This window comes from Pithys albifrons, chromosome Z (genome assembly GCF_047495875.1).
Source record: "Pithys albifrons albifrons isolate INPA30051 chromosome Z, PitAlb_v1, whole genome shotgun sequence".
NCBI lineage: Eukaryota > Metazoa > Chordata > Aves > Passeriformes > Thamnophilidae > Pithys > Pithys albifrons.
The window spans coordinates 44053248-44071452 of NC_092497.1; the positions used below are offsets into that span (position 1 = coordinate 44053248).

The 18205-nt window shown below is 39.2% G+C and overlaps 1 protein-coding gene across 2 annotated transcripts in view; it reads right to left on the reverse strand.

Moving 5' to 3' along the window:
• Positions 1 to 18205, reverse strand: part of MOB3B (MOB kinase activator 3B) — an 82165-nt gene that overhangs the window by 40807 nt on the left and 23153 nt on the right. The window contains exons 1-2 of one of the 2 annotated variants that reach the window (XM_071581036.1): positions 8689 to 8739; positions 5105 to 5662 (exon numbers count right to left, since the gene is read on the reverse strand). In XM_071581036.1, the coding sequence (XP_071437137.1) occupies positions 5105 to 5522 (418 nt within the window). In that variant the 5' untranslated portion in view covers positions 5523 to 5662; positions 8689 to 8739. Of the gene's footprint in view, positions 1 to 5104; positions 5663 to 8688; positions 8740 to 18205 lie in introns of those variants that run through there. The other variant, XM_071581037.1, reaches the window with a different exon arrangement.

The window sequence follows — 18205 nt, forward strand, 5'->3', positions numbered from 1 at the left end:
ATTTCCTTTAATTGTCAAATTGCGACTTTTTAAACTGCTTAATCAGTTTTTAATCAATTTAGCTCTTCTTCCTCAGGCAGCATGGCAGTGCTGAAATTAAAATTAAGAATCACAGAATAATAAGGGCTGGCACAGATTTTGGGAGGCCTGCATGCCAGCATGCTGCTTTATATGGCCATCAGATCAGATTGCTCAGGGCTTTATTCTGCATGGTCTTGAAAACCCCAAAGGATGGAGACAGCACAACTTCTCTGCTCCCGTCTCAACTGCTTTATTTTTCTCACTGGGAAAAGTTTTTCTTTATGTCAAGTCAGAAAAGAATCTAATCTTCTGTTATTTTTAGCAAAATTCTCTGTCTTCTGACCATCTTCTCATTTCAACCTATGTACCTGATAAGGATATCATGTTGTGATGTTCTCCAACCTGTGTTATTCTGGAGGTGAGATAAGAGTAAACGACATAGTCCTCGTGGCCTTAAATATCTGTATATTTTTCTCAGTGACTCTTGTAACAGAAACTCCCCCACCCCCAGTCCATACACTAGGAAATCCAAACAAAACAGACTACTCCCAATTTAAGGCTGCAATGAGTACAAAAAAAAACCCCTAAAGCAACTGAATTCATCCTATTTTGGAATCAGGGCATGAAGAGAGCACAGAAGAATAGAACTGCTTGCTTTCTTAACTCCTTTTCTGACACTGTCTGAAGTCATATGGTGAAAGCTGACAATTACATTTCCACAAAAACTGTGTATGTCCCAAAGATCTACTGGTTTTGACTCTTAAATATTTCTTCAGACTGTTTCCCAAAAAGCACAGAGATGAAGAAAGTAGAGAGTTGAAAGAAAAGGTACTTTTGAAACTATGGAATATTTAAGTTGTCTACATGACCCTGAGAAATATATCCCTTGAATAGTGTTAAATAGTGAAGTTACTAGGTGTCTGGAAGAGCAACTAATATTTACTGAAGAGTTTGCCTTAAAGCTAAATTAACTTCAACACACTACAAAAATTCATGCTGGGGACTAATACAGATAGCATCACAGGAGTGGCCTGAGCAGGCATACAGACTTGACTCTGTTCTGTTCTTGCTTTCGTATTCACTGAGGGCTGAGACGCGTCTATATGTGGTTACCTGTAGAACTTGTTTCCAGAGTTGTCAGTCTCTTACATGACTTAAATCCACTTAAAATGGATGAAAGAAATTTAGAATAATGGAAATAATAGTGATGCCGAAGGGGTTTTTGTTCTGATTTTCACATTTTGTAGATTTTAGGAACACAGTAGTTGCAGATTTTTAGAGGGTTAATATTTCTAACAGTTTAAGTTTAATGCCTTTCTATCACTACTCCTGTCCCAGAACAGGGAGCTCAAATTCCTTTAGTTAATTAATCTTGTTTAGACTCCTTTCCAAGGTAGAGCTGAAAGATATCAGAAGACCTACAGAACGAAACATAAACATAGGTAGAGTGACCCAGAAGTCAGAACTGGATGAACTCCCAAGGACCTTTGTGTGCCCGAGGAAGAGGAGCTGATGAAGACAGAGGGTCTCGACGACCCCAGACCCAATTCCAGGGGGTGGAACAGGGGTGGGACTGGGGCTGGACTGAGAAATGTGTAAAGCAATGATTGGAGGGATCTTATTATAAAAGCCACGGAAACTAGAACTGGAGAGCACATGCATGTCATCCTGTATTCCTGTGGGCCATAGGCCTGTGTTATTAAAAGGACCTTTACTTTTTATCTTACCCTACACTAACGTGGCTTGGAGTTCTGCTTTTTGGAGGGGGGGGTGTCACTCATGGCATCAATAGCAAGAACATGACCATGTCTTCAATCCTCTACAGACTGTGAGGCCATTTTTCAAAGATACTCTGCAATGTTTTGCTATACAATGAAGTGTCCTGATATTCAGCGCCTGTTTCTGTCACCTGCACACAATTCTTGACAGTTCTTCTGTTCCCATAAAAGGCTCCCTTTTTTCCTGCCAGCCAGTTCAGTATTAGTAGGAAAGTGGCCCCACCTTAAGATGGAAGATCCCACCATACTTGGTCATCCCTCTTCTGAAATTATTTTCCTTAAAACTAGATCCTCAGTGAAAGCTGTGCTTAATCACAGTTCTTGAAATCTCTTTTTAGATAGGGATATCAAAAGATATGTCAAATAAAAGAGGAAAAGTTTAATAGGATTAAGCTAAGAAAGGTGTGTTCAGGGTTTCTGTGATCAGCTCTATTCAATCCCAGCCTGGATCTCTTCACCAAATTCATTTGCTAATGTAAAAGTCAGCCCAAATATCATCCACTAGACATAACTTCTTTTTTAGCAGAACAATTCTCAGCAGACTAGAAACATTCAAATTAATCTTTTTAAGTTACATCCACTCAATGTTTTAAAACTGTTGCACTGTTTTGTTTTCTGAGTGTATCATCTTTCAGCTGCTTTAAAGAATGAACAATCATCATTTTCATTGCAATTAATTTATCTGAATGAAAATGGAGATTTGCATTAGTACCCTGTGTCTAACCTCTTTGGTGTATCTAATCAAAGGCTGCTGCAGAACAGATAGGAACAACCAGTATCCAACACAATAACAAAGGTTATCTCTCGGATCAATTGTGAAATACAAAGCATGTAACAACATACATACTGAATGACTGCATTGTGGTCAACTGCTTTATAAGCAGTACTCAGATACGCTGGCAGGTAGCATCATCTCCACTTTACAATTAGTTGATTGATGTGTGAATAAATCAAAAGATTCTTTTGAAGGAAAAGTTAACTTACCCCAAGAAGAGACACAAACTTCCCAGTGACTGTTTTGAGTGCCTAACTGGGGACTTGGTGACAGAAGAGGGACTCAGAACACCAAATTCAACATGGCATTTATGTTTCTGAATTGCAAGATCTTAGGCCTTCCAAACAATTTTACCAACAGTTTCATAAAAAAACTGGCGAATCAAAACGATAATGAGAAATGTTCAGGGGCCAGTATATTATCTGCAACAAAGGCTCAAGAGGAGGGGAGAGAGGACTACAGGGACAAGTGCTGCATTATGAAATAAGGCTCCAAAGGTATCTGTAAAATCTCTTTATGGGACTGCCCAGCCATTTTGGTCTGTAATATGAACATGGCACAGTCAGACACTGCATGAGGTCTCAAGCACAGTCTTCCTCTTCCTTTGGGTCAATTCAGAGTGAGACAAAGATTTTCGTGGACATCAGACTTTCCTGTTTTAACTGGAATCAGTCAAGCCATATTTAGAGACCCTGTCTTTCCCCTTCTTCAGTTGTTTCAGGTTTGATTTAAAATAGTAGAAGCTGTTAGAAGGAAAAAAACCTTATAGATTGAGTGTATTTACTGATTTCATTCTTAGACTTACGGTAGGTAAGACATTAGGATTAAAGTACGTCCAAAAGTATCTTACTACAAATATGAGAAGGGAGGATCTAGAGCTGAAAGTTTGTGTGTTGTACATTATTTGTTCATTCAGTAAAACCCATCAGCATGCCAGTGTGCTACCAGTTCCTCACATTTCCTGACATACCACACTTTCTGCACATGCAAAACACAAGAAAATGGAACAATACTGGAATACTCCAAGGAGGAACGTTGATATAACAAAAACCTGCAGAAATACCAGTGGAAGCAAAATCACATATTTTCTGCACCTTCAACCAGCCTTCAACTCCAAAAATCATTCACCCTGACGAAACATAAAACAATAAATGCTTCAGAAATCAAACTCACTTTTCACTATACCAAACACATGATACTGCTTCCTCTGAAATCTGCCTTTTTGCTGTGTTGTCAAAGTTCAGATTAAAAAATACAGTTATTGCATTCTTCTACCTATTAGTGTAGAACAGAAAAGTGATAGTTAACAAACAAGAGGAATGGAATATATTTGGATTAGTTCAGCCCAATCTTTTGCAGTGTATATGCAGATAGGGCCTGTGGGTGGATTATATGCCTATTAGTTATACTTTGACAGCTATTGGTCTGGAAAACCTCATGATTTGTTTCCCATTTCCTAACTGGAAACTTGGTATAACCAAGTTCCTATCTGGGAATTTCAAAGGTATTTCAATGGTCAGGAATTACCGATAGAAACATCACCCATAGCCCCTGTCTGCATATAAACTGCAAAATATTGGGCTGAACTAATCCAAACATATGCCATTCTTCTTGTTTGTTACTAATCTGGGCCAAGTACTAATATACAACATCTCACAGCAAGCTCACATCCTACAGAAAGCTCCTAGTTTTTCCATTTGAAAGAAGTAATTCAGGACCCACTAATTAAAACTGCTACAAATCATGTAAGTATATTGATATTGATAAGATATAACACTGTCATTTTTTAATATTTTTTATTACATGCAGCCACTGCTAAAGATCTAGGCTATCTACACTACACAATGAACTCTTCTGCAAACTTGTCCTCATTCAGAGGGAACTATTTCAGCAAAGATACTTCAACCTACTTGCCTCAGTCTTCAGAGAGAATATTATAAAAGGAAATTTGTGCTGCTCTTAACACCTTTCTCATCTGGGCTGTCTGGTTAAACAATAGCAAAGTTTTTAGTTATATGGAGTAGTAAAAATAGTACTTTGGAGAACAATTCACTTCGCAGCTTGTCAGTTTGGGGTGGGAAAATCAAAAGTGGGAGGGCAAAGTTCACTGCATTCCTGACTCTCCACTGTCTTGTACACAGATGTATATGTTAGGAAAGAACTTTTAATAGTTTTGCTTTCCATCCATTATAAATATTCCATCCATTCTGGATCTAACTGGAGTGGACAGCCAAAGTGCAAAGCCATGCAAATCGGATTAGTTTTCAAGAAAGTATTAATGCAATGCTGACCACTCTCACTGATAAACCTAAGAGGCTCCCCAGAGATAAACATTTAAGGCTAACAAACTCCACCGTATCTAGCAGCCACAGTTAACATTTCACACATTTCACATTGTTTCTGAGCACTCCTTCTCCCCACCTGCTGTTTAACAGCTTGATTGTTCCTAAAAATGAAGGTGTGAAGAGAACATGCTTAGTACATAAAATGAAAGGCAGTTTATGCTTTAGGACTTCTTCCTCGCACTTACTTGCTCTCGTAGGAAATATATTCTCATTGTTGATTTGCACCTCGATCCAGTCCATGAGAAGATTCATATATTGGGGTGCTGGCAATGCTGTGGGCTTCTTGTACTTGACATTATCCTGCCACCGGTACTCATACTTAGGGCCTCCAGACATCACTGGGCAGCTCCTCTCTGTGCAGAACTCACAGATAGTTCCATAAATGAGGTTGATCCTATTGAAGAAGTCAACCACATGAACAGCTACCCAGTCATTTTGGTCTTCTCCACTGGGCAACTGCACGGCTGCTCTCAAGTCCACTCCTGAGTTGAGAGATGCCTGTGCTTGCTTGTGAAGTTCAAACCTCTGAGTTCCAGGTTCAAACTTGCGTTTTGAGCGGAAAGTCTTATCTTTATTAAAGACTTGCTTGAGTGCTGCAGACATGTCTGCTAATCTTCCGCTCTTCGGTTGCTCCCTATCACAGGTCCTCCAGGCCCTGCTCTTTTTCCAGAGAAGTTCGTATCAACTTTGGAGCAATCTATTAACTCTTCCTCTTGAAAGGCTCCCCAGAAGGCTTCATGTCCCTAAGGATATAGAAACAATACACATCAGGGGTAAGTTCAAGTCTGGTCCTGTCATTTTTTTATTACTGTTTTACCATAATTTTCTAGTAATTATAAGCTAAAAAGAAAATAAGTAACAAGCTAGCCTTAAAAAACGGCCAACCCCTAACTTGATGACAATTTAAAAGAAAAAAAAATGCCTCATTTTTCAAAATCTTAAGGAATTAACTTTTGTATTCTTTTTAAATATCTACCAAAATAGAAGCACCTAAGTTAAAAATTTGGAATTTCAATAAGTCTTGTATAATCTCCTAATTTTAAAAGCAACTTTTCATTTTGCAGCATTGTTACAGTGACTGCATACCATACAAAATGTGTGTATAAGTTTAGTAGAGGTAGGAAAATTTTCCTTCTCTTAAATTTAGGAGATGGCAATAACCTATGAAACAAAAAAATTATAACAAAGAGGAGAGTTTTATTTTCAGCCTGTGGTGGTGGTGGCTTCAAACCACAGGAGGTCTGGAAGCACATGTCACATTGAAACTTTGTGCTTTTTGTAGTCTACGAAGTCCTGTCAATTTTCGTCAGATAATGTATATCATCACTTGCTGGTCTTGCTGTAAGAGGTGTCCTCTCCAAAGGGAGAGAGGGGTGTCATCTTCTCTTAATTGGTTGTGAAGAATCCCCCGCACACTAGATGAAGGGTCTCCTTTGTTCACAGAGACCACCACGTATCAAAGAGGCCTTTGTGCACAGGGGTCTCTGCATGTTCATTTTAAGTACTTGGTATTCTCCCACCCCACGCCCCCCCATCCCCGCCCAATCGTAAAAGGCCCTCGGTGCCAGGTCCTGACAGTACCTGGTACCTTACAATCTTCACAATATGCCTATAAATATCCTATAAAATCACAGCAATATAAAAAGAAACCCTAAATAAAGGAAAAAGATCCCATTCTAACTCAACTGATCTTGCTTGTAATAAGACCATGTTATTTTATTTCTCACAGTAGACAAATACTATGCAACAATTTAAAAGGTTTATCTAAATGCTCCTAAAGTGACCAATGGTGCATCAAAGATTTGTCATAGTTGCACTGCCCTTCTCTGTAGGGAAAAAAACTCTCCAAGCAACACTTTTCCTTATTTGTTATATATTTTAAATTACTGAGCTGTTTGCTTTGGCAAACATCATATAACCTAGTTAGAGTGAAAACTATAGTATTGCACAGAAATAATTCCTTTTTCCCACAGAACTGCATGGAGATAGTTAGTTTTCTTGACTCACCTTCAGAAATTCACTAGTGGACTTAGTTTTCTATTGGACTGTGTAGAATTACTAAAAAGCAAACGTAAAACTGCCACTTCTTTTATAACTCCATTCATCTTCTCTACAGGGGAATACTTGTCATTGTTGTTCTTATTAAAGGAAGGGCATAGACTCCATGTTGTTTGATCTAACCTACGCTGTCAACAAAGAATGAATTTTACAGTGGCTGGGGCTGAAAAAATAAATGACTGCATTAGACCTTTATTTGTCCTTATACTTGTGAAGGAGTATATCATCACTAAAGGTAGGTGATTATTAGGTGATAGAGTAGATATGTGCTGCCTCAAATGTCTCAATTAGACTTCTGTTTTAGTACTGAAGATTTCATTAATAAAGTTGGAGAATAAACATTTCATTCTGTGCATTATTTAAGTTAAATAACATGGTATGTGTTAAATTTGCACAGAAATACAAAAATCCTACTATACCAAAAGCTCATGAATTATTACGGCATTTTGTATGCCAGTCAGTTCCCCTTAGGAGAAATCATGTCCAGGAGCATTTTACTATGCTGTGTGTGCCTAGCAGAAAATTCTTCTCAAGACAGTTGCCCAAAACTTTGCTGAGGGGCAAAAAGGAAGAGAAAAATTGCCTGCATTTTCTTAATCATAACAAGAAAGTGACATCTACCTAAATAAGAAGAAAACTGGTGTGCTACACTGCATGCTCTCACAATAGGATGGAAGAGCCATAAATAATCCTTCCCCAAATATTAGAAAGCTTAGCTTCCAGCCAAGTTGTCAGCAAAGGGCAGTTACACAAAACCAGCAGAGGAGTGCTTGTTTTAACTTTTGCTGATGGCATGATGGATACTCCAATCATGACTTTATAAACAATCATTCCTTCTGTGCCAGCAAAATACGAGCAGTTCGAGTATCAACTCCAGGGAGATTACTGGCATTATCTGACACACTCGCTGAGTAATGTTCAAAGACAGAGATCCTGAATGATCAAATCTAGAGATCCTGAAACCTGACAAAGGTCACAGAAAGAAGACTTTAAAGAAGATTAGCCTTGGAACAAGTGTTGGCAGGAAATGAAGGTACTTTTCAACAGTCAACTTTGCTCTGCAGATTGTTTGGTACTAAGACCCATAACCTCCAGCTCTCAAATACTAAAAGACAGACAGCTGTTTATTTAAAAGCCTTGCAGAGAATAGGCAACTACTGCTGCAGACTGAGCTTGTGACTGACGCACTTGGAGATGGCATGGAGCCACTGTCCCAGTTTGCAGTAATAAGGAGGTTAACACCAGAGTTTTACAGCTCAGGAAATTACTTTTTTTCACACTTTAATACACTTAGTGTTCTTATGTGGCTACTTTGACTGCCTTCCTCACCTGCAAATATTCACAAAACATGCAAGAAATTTTTATTCAAAAAATAAACTGAACACCTAATAGCACTCATCTTCAATAGAGACATTTTAAAGCACAGTACCCAACGCTGTAAAACCTTTTCCAAGAAAAACAAAACAAACTATATTTTAAACTATTCTCTATGCAATACTCAAACATAATCTCTGAAATCCTTTTTCAATTCTGCTTCTTGAAGATGTTTGCTGTCTAATTAAGCCTTGTCTTCACTCCAAAGCTAACAGAAACGAACAAAGAAATAAACAAGAATTTAGACTTTTATGAACAGTTACATACAGCACCACCATTACTTCCCCAGAATAAAGAAGCTTTCACTTTACTCACAGGAGACAAAGAACATGCTCACCTGATTTTCGGAAGAGCTTAAACACAGACACTTCAGTTTTGGATCCTTCAGAGGCTGACACTATTGGGAAAGCTCTAGCCAAAAGCCTTTGTGCTGTAAGAGCATCTTTACTGCTTAGGCAATAAAGTGGTGGGAGTTAATGGCAGGATGGCCACTCCTCTGTTTAGGACTGAATCACTAATCCATGTCAAGAACTCATTCACCATTAGACTTACAGCATGTTGGTGTACTGTGTTTGAATCAAACCAATGACAAGCGGTTTGTCATTGTATCCCAAATCACATACTGCCAATTAAAACTTTGTACTGGAAGACAAAGACATGAATCAGAAATGTTCCCAGTTTCGTTATCTCAGTAGGTGCTGAGGGACTTCAGAGTTGAAAGACTGTGAATGATATTGTGCTATGGGTTAGACTAGATCACAACTCCTTGAAATCTGTGGTCCAGTAGCAGCCATCCTCATTCCACATAAAATTAAATTTGACTATTGCTAACAGATACTTTGCAGTTTACTGTCAATATCAGCAGAACTTCTCAGACTTATATTTGTGTCAAAAGTCATAGAAACTGTCTTCTGATCTTCTATGGCAGGGCCTAACCATACAATGAGGCGTAGAGAATGATGTTGTCATTCATAGTATTTGGCCTAATGGTATCTAGAGACAGTGTTCTGCATGCTGTTCTGAATTAATGTATGACTCTTCTGATATGGGCAGTTCAAAGAAGTAACACTCCTTCCAATCATTCAGTTTCTTTTCTTTCTTCTCATAGCAATGTGTTTCTGAAGATTTGTGACAGTAACCAATAGCTTTTCTTGATGGACTATTCTATAGTATGAATCATACAGCTAGATGAATTTCCTTGCTGGCAGAGCCATGACTGAGAATGGTAATCACAGATTTGGAGACGATCTCGGAAGAGAGAACCAGACTTTCATCTGTGGCATCAGCATCACACTGATCAATACCATCCCCAGCCTCATGCACATACAGGGACAGCAATTCAGTCTAAATATTAAGTATACCAACATCTGGAAATAATAAACCAGTGCTATCCATGTAGATTCTATTAAATAAAACATCCACAACAAAATGCACACTGTGATCACCATCATATGTGAGTCACTACTGAGTTAAAAGGACATTATATAATTTTGTCATACCTTTTCTCTTAGATAACAGGTAACAAGAATGCTACATGACACACTTTCATCATCATGACATCACAGCACTCTAATAAGCAATACACAATCTTCAGAGATCTGCTGAGAAGGTAGCTGGTATAATTCTTGTTTTATTAAACCAGAAAGTGAGGAAATATGACTTCTCCAGCATCAAATATACAGTGAACTGTCTATCCAGGAGGACACTGTATGAAAACCCACTTTGCATCAGCTGATGTTTATATTTTTCTTTCCAAAATCTAACTCTCTATTCCTCATTCTTTCAGCAGTGATACTGACTAAGAGCTAATTTCCTTTTCGCTAAAGCTACTGGGATTACATTACATTAATAACCACAATAACATATAATCATCATATTTTCCATGGACATGTTAGGCAATATCTGGGAGAACTATTGCATTTTTGTATCCCAGTGCTTTATTTACAGCCATTTAATTTTTTCTTTCATCAAAGTTCCCTTCTTTACAGACTACAAAAAGAAGCCCCTCTTTCAGGAAAACTGGTTGTACAAAACAATTAGAAGCTGATGCAAACAGAGGTAATTTCTATGATGAAGCTGCTTGACAGCAGCAGAATCAGGTATAACTGCTCAAATATTAGTAAGTGCTGGGTTTTCAGGCAATTAAAGCATATATTTGAAAATGGGGAATAAACATCTGTGTTTTAACAGAGAAATGACCTCTTACCCAGTATCATTCTAGTGCCTTCTACAAGTACTAAATCCAACTACATCTCATCTACAGTTCTGCAAAAGTGTACTGATCACCATGAAGATTACTCAAAGTACGCTGGCACTTCTTCACTAGAAGTTTATATTGTTACAGCATTCATGGCAATGTAGTCAGGAACACAGACTTACTGTTTAAACTGAACTGAATAGGTATATCTCAGAACTAGAATAAAGAAACTGCAAAAAATATATGACTTAGAGTACACTGAAGGTCAGCCTCTACTCTCCTGTCATACAGGAACTTAAGGTCTTGATTCCTTTACAGACCGATAGCTGATAGTCATGCAGGGGGTATGTATGACTATGTTTTTTTCATGAAAACTCAGTCCTGCTTCTCCTACTCACCTTTCCAGTTCCTACCTTCTTGCCATTTCCCTTATGATACCTGGCCCATGCATTAATATATCCCCTTGCAGGGAGCTGTATGAGACTCAGATGTAAACCACAATAATTCAACAAACCACCAAATTTTCATCTCAATCAACTCCTTTGATCCCATGTTTGGCCACACAGAAACAGGGAGAAAGACAACATAAGGAAAAGTCTGTGTGGAAGGCAGAGGGTGAGACAGATGGAATAAAACCCCATGGGAGTGGTTATTTAACCACTACCACTTAAGTGAATCAGTGTTCACCATGATAATTTCAGACCTCCCAAACCTTTAAAGCAGATGGGGAACTCCCTTTAGCTCAAGCACTTACTGAGGTTGAAGTTTGACAGATTGACAGATCACAGTGCAGCATGCAGTTCTGACAGTCCTCTTTTGAATCCTCTTTTTTTATTACACGTCCAGGTTCTTCCAGTTATCTCCCTGGTTCACCGGCTTTGACAGGTCTGAGTTTTGGCAATCATACATGCAAGAATAGTCACTAAACCACATTCTCTCTGAGTACTCAAGCAGCCTCTGCTTTCAGTTATCAAGCCTCTGTGACCTGCTACATCCTTCCAACACCACTAAAGCAAAGCCTTTATGACTTCCATGTGCCTTGTTTCCCCAGCTGCTGTCATAATCACAGCTCTTGTATACATACAGCTGACCATACTGGTGAATTGGGTGGGTCAGCTTATTTTCTGAAGTATGAGTAGCAATAGAACCATCTCTGTGCCCCTGTTTCTGTGCAAATCTCTTAGTCTCTGTGGACAGAGGCCTCACCACAAGAGTGGATAGTGGACACAGTATGCACATTACAGAATTTGATGCAACAGAGAACTGTTATCCTTCATTCCTTTAAAATCAGTATACAAAGGATGGTGAAATTGAACTGTGGGTGATCTTCAAAAATCTCTTTTTTGTGTTCAGCTTAATTCCTTAATCTGTATTCTGGCTTTTAAAAGCACTCATACAACTGAGTAGACACTGAGAGTGTTAAAATGTGATTTCTTACTCACTCATACACTATCAAATCATGCAAACAATTCCCATATAAAACCCTAAAACTAAGTTCACTCACATCTGTAGAAAAAAATGCTAATCAGTTCATGTCAGTGGTCCTCATCATGGCTGGGCTTCACGAATGAGGACTTGGCAAGCGCACTACCCATGCTTGCTGCAAGTGTGCTGTTGTCTAAAAATGCTGATACAGGATAGGAAAGTCCAGTCATAAAAGGCACAGTGGAAAGTCTCCTTTGGCAATACTGGCAAGAAACAGTTCTTCCTGTGTTGTCTTTTATTCTCAAGACTGACTCTGCATGCGTTCAAACAAAGCTGCATCATCATGAATGGTGTATCTCCATGAATCCCAATTGGAGGACAGAGTGGACCATTGGTGGCAGTCAATATAGCCAAGGCTGAGGTATTGTTTCAGGGAGTCCTTGTATCTCTTCTTCGGGGATTCTCTCTTGCGGCAGCTGGTGGCGAGTTCACCATAGAGCACAATCTTCGGAAGGCAGTGGGTGATCCTCCATCCTGGAGGTGTGCTCTACCCAGTGCAGCTGTGTTCTCAGCAGCATGGCCTTCATACTGGTGACCCCTGCCTGTTGAAGAACAGACACATTAGTCACATAATCAGTCCAGTGAATATGCAGGATTGAATGGAAGCAGCGCTGATGGAAATGCTCGAGGAATCACAGGTGGTGGCGGTAGATGACCCATGATTCAGACCCATATAAAAGAGTAGACAGTACAACGACTCTGTAGACACTGATCTTTGTACTTTTCTTCAGGTCTTTATTGCACCAGACTCTTTTATGCAGTTTTCCAAAGACTCTGTATGCCTTTGCTAGCCTGTTGTCTGTCTCTGTCAATCTTACCGTCTGAAGAAATGATAATTCCCAAATAGGTGAACTGCTGAATTGACTTAAGCTCTGAATTGCCTATGGTGATGTGGGGATGATGAAAGACTTCCTGAGGTGCAGGTTGATAGAGAACTTCTGTCTTCTTCAAGCTGACTTCCAGCCCAAAAACTCATCAGCGTCTGCAAAGCAGGATGTCAAGCACTGCAGAGCTGCTTCTGTGTGAGCAATGACGGTGGCATCATGAGCAAAAAGCAGCTCACGGACAAGGTGATTCAGGGTCTTGGTGTGGGCCTTCAGTCACCTTAGGTTGAATAGGCTTCCATCAGTACGATATCGGATGTAGATGCCGTTTTCTTCATCGAGGTCTGCTGTGGCTCTTTGGAGCATCATGCTGAAAAAGATTGTGAATAGAGTTGGTGCAAGAACGCAACCTTGTTTCACACCACTTGTTATTGGAAAGGGCTCAGAGAGTGCATCGCCATATCTGACTTGTCCAGGCTGATCCTCATGTAGCAGGATGATCATTTTGAGGAACTTGGGGGGACATCCTAAATGTTCCAAGGTCTGCCACAGGCCTTTTCTGCTCACAGTGGCAAAAGCTTTGGTGAGGTCAATGAAGGTTACATAGAGACCTTTGTTCTGTTCCCTGCACTTCACTTGCAGTTGTCTGAGAACAAATACCACCCCTGTGGTGCTCCTGTTGGCTCTGAAACCACATTGTCTTTCATGTAGAAGTTCTTCTGCAATAGCAGGTACTAATCTGTTCAGAAGTATTCTTGCAAGGATTTTACTAGCAATGGAGAGCAAAGTAATACCTTGGTGATTTCAGCAGTCTGATTTTTCTCCTTTCTTCTTGTACAGGGTGATGATGATAGTAGTTCTCCTTGTTCCCAGCAACGCACAACAAACTCATGAAATTTAGCATGGAGCACTTGACCTCCATGCTTCCAGATTTCAAGTGGAATTCCATCAACCCCAGCTGCCTTGCCAGTTTTCACCTGCTGTATGGCCCTAAGTGTCTCTCCCATAGTAGGGGCTGCATCCAATTCAGTTTTCACCGGTTGTTGTGTAATGTGCTGAATTACTGAGGCATGGACTACACAGTTGGCACTGAAGAGAGTCTGAAAGTGCTCAGACCATCGGTTCAGGATGGAGGTTTTATCTGTTAGAAGCAGTTGACCATCTGCACTGAGTAAGAGGCTTTGAACCTGGTGTGTGGGTCCGTACACTGCTTTCAGGGCCTCACAGAATCCTCTTTGGTCACCCAAATCTGTGCATAGTTGGGTCTTTCTTGCAAGGTTGAGCCACCCTTTGTTCTGGATGTCTCGAAGTTTCTGTTGGAGCTTACTGCATACAAGACCATAGGTAGCTTTTCTTACGTGGCAAGATGGCTGAACAAGGTGTGCTTGGTGAGCAGTTCTCTTCTTCAACAATTGCTGGATCTCTTGATTATTTTCATCAAACCAGTCTTTGTTTGTCTTGGAGGAGAACCCTCAGGATTCCTCAGAGGACTGCAGGATGCAATTTTTAATATATTGCCAAAGTGCTTCAGGAGAAGGATCTATGGGATTATCTTTAAGTCTAGTTTGAGGGTTTACCTGGAAGCTGTCTCTCACTGTAGCTGTTTGAAGATGGTTAACTTGGAGCCTCCTCCTTGGAATGCCACCTCTCTTAGATTTGGGCTTGAAGTGGAGGCAAAGTTTGCAACACACCAGGCTGTGGTCTGTTGGACATTCTGCACTAGGCATCACTCAGGTATGACGGACATCGCTGACATTTCTCTGTTGCACTAAGACATAGTCAATGAGGTGCCAGTGCTTGGATCAATGATGCATCCAGGTTGTCTTCAAGCTGTCTTTCTGTTGAAAGATAGTGTTGGTGATGGTGAGCCACAGCTTGCAGAACACAGCTGACAATCTCTGGAAGGCCCATTTGAAGGACTCTGCCTTGCACTAGAGTCATTCCCCACAGCCTGGCACTGCTCAGTTTAGCTCTAAGAGCCAATTGCTGACTTTTATGAAAAATTGACTGTATAGCTGGCACAGTTTGAATGTGGGACTTGTTAGGTGGCCTTGAAACCTTAAGGCCTCTTTACACCATTCCTCATCCCATGGCTTCTCAGAAGAATTCTAGTGGAAACTGCTAAAAGGCATCTGAATCAGGGCAAATTTTAACTAAGTATAAATTCTGGGGAACATATAGTCTGACCTGCAATGTCTTATCAAAGAGACATCCAAAGCAACAGATGGTTACAGTAACTGCAGCAGTGAAGGAATTCACAGCACCTCCAGTATTTCACCAAATGAATATAACCCATACACCAGAAAGACTCTTATTCCCTCCAGGTAATATTTTGTAAGACTCGCACACTCATGTGACATTTAAGACATCAGAAGCAGAAGCTGGTTCAGAGTAATTATAACAAAAAATCAAACAAACAAAAAAAAAAAAACACCAGCAGGAAAAATAACTACAACAAAAAATCCCAAACCAAACCAACAAACGAAACAAAATGCCCCCTCCCCAAAACCTAAACTAACAACAACACAAAACCCACCACCATCCTGAGATCACCACCAAGAAAGAAACAACTAACCAAAAAAACAAAAACCAGATCACTGAAGAGAGAAAACAGATCAGATCAGAAGCAGGAAAACCATCAAATTGGTGGAGAAGTCACTGGGGTAAACAGCCTTGTACAATTTGCATTACCTGCACTTAATCTGAGTCTTCTATCTTATTCTTTTAACAGGTCACCCCTGGTTTGAGAATCTGAATATTGGCCCTTTATTATGCACTAATATTCTGCTGCTGAAACACTGACTTAAAATCCAGGAAGGCTTCAAGATACAATCTTTGTAGATAATTTGGAGAATCTTACACAAAATCATCATCATACATTCAAGTTAATTGTATTTAACTGTAGAAAAACAACAACGTCCTCCCAAAACCTCACATATTGCTTGGTCTTCAAAGGTGATTAGCACCTGAGGTTTCTACCCTACCACAGCCTTCCTCTCACTTCTGTACAGTCTTCCAAATGGGAAGCACTTGGATCAGTAACAGGCTTGTCACCCATTTATCCAGACTATGACCTAGATGTCATACCCTATCTCACAACATAACAGAAATGATAGTGTTTGATATATTGTTGAGTATCTCCAAGTCCAGGGTTTTTTTATGTCTTCCCCTCTTGTACTTCCTGCCAGAAGCATGTTCTTCAACATCCAAAAAACAAAGATGCTGAGATTTTTTTCCACTATATGTTTAGCACTTCTATTTCATAGCATTATTATATTCATTCTAACATTTTATTTTATACATTATAATTTGATAGAATCTTTAACAATCCTGAGAATGCTGATTAAATTCAAACAATTATAGCACTTGTAATTTATTCCTAAATTGGCATTAAGCCAAAACAGCCTCAGACCTACTGCCCTTTAGGATGTTTCCATTGTTCTGATTGCTTCATATATAAGTGGTTATGAAATTGCACTGCTACCTTGTTATTCTTTATCTTTTGCCACTCATTCATTCCATATATTTATGGTTTTGATCCTTTCACAAATTATTTGAGTATACACAGCTGTATAACACATAATATCTGCTATTATAGAGACATATGCCATCAGAATTTTTGACCCAGCAATCACCACAAATCCCAAGAGTACTCCCAAATAATAATACATCTGTTCTCTGAAAAGAATGACACCCAGGTGACTAACTCAGAAAACTGAATCCCCACCCTAGCATGTCAGGGACTGAAGTCCAAATTTTCTTTAGAAAAATGAGTGAGAACCCAAGATAGCAAAACAAGAAAGTTTCTAAGAATGCAGTCTTTTGAGGTAGTCACTGTCTTGAAGGTCACTACTCCAGTTCAAGCAAGACGTGAAACTTCAACTACAGATTTTTCTTTAAGAGCCACCAGAAATACCTAGGGAGTATCAAAGTGCAAAACACTGGAGGTACATCTGCAGATGTCATGATTATAGACACGTGGATGGCAATCACTAGGCAGTTTATCCCATGCTGCTTCTTACGTTGAAAACACACATCTTAGTGATGCTGTAAAATCAGACAAAGATTCCAAAATGCTTCCCTCTATTGCTCTTTCTATATGAGGAATTTAAATCCCTTCTATTCCTGTCTTCCTTTCAAAACACCCTTTTCATTTGCTTTGTGCTTTTTTTTATTTTCTCCTCTTCTTCAGTCATATAAGAACTGCATCAGGCTTTGATTTAATTGTCAGCAAAAGAGCAATTCAGGAGGCTGACAGCAGGCACTAAAGCAAAGGCTGCTGGCTATACCCTGTTTTGTCTCTCTTGAGTTTCTAACCCTAGCTTCAACTACGGAAAAAAATCAGGCAAATATACAAAGATAGTGTAAACCACCTACATTTGCTGCCTTTTATATCATCATGTTCAGACAGGTTCAATTACTAGGTTATTGCATTTCTGTGGGAGTACATGCAATTATAGGATTATTTTTCTTGTGGACTTCCTGTTTAAAGGACAGGATAACATATTACAAGTTATACACCCTGTAAGACCAGAACCTATCATGCAATTCTTCTTCGCCTTAGCTCCATTTAGGCCAGAGCCAGATTGATGTGGCATACATGGGAATTAAAAAAAAACGACCTACTTATTCTGTGATTCGTTCTTTAATACCCCTGCTTAAACTGGAATGAAAAGTGTGGTTTGGTATAAGTGATATATAAATTTAGAGGACATGGTCACTATAAAGGAACATGATAAAATACAGGAGAAACTTCAAACACTGAATACACCACTTATAATTACAATGGAAATCTGTTACTGCCAGAAAATCAGGATCCTAATTCTGCTAAGCATCATCATTATACAGTTTCTTTCAGCTCCAACGTCCTTATTGTAAAACAAATACGGACATTTGTGCTGTATTTTCCACTAATTACTAAAAGAAAAGAAGGTAGTCAAAACAACAGACAAAGCTTTCAATGCCCTAAATATGTAAAAATAAAGACCTAACTTGCAGTGTAAGCATACATTCAGATTCAAACATTTTTGATCATTGTATTGAACAGAAGCAGTTAAATTAAGCTTGTAGCAGTAAAATGGTCATATTGATATATTTCAACAACTTTTCAAAGGTAACTTTTAGAAATCCATCCAGACCTCTCTAACTAGTTAATTGAGGTGTACTTTATTATAAACATATTGATAAATCTTCTGAATATAATAAAATGTAAGGGTGCTTCCAAAATTGTGTAGGCCCCATGCAAACTGTACTATTCCACTGTAATTTAGTGAAGCAGATTACATCTACAGAGTTATGCAGACACAGTATGTAGCTATTCTGGCCTACAGAGAGACAACAGGTCTCCT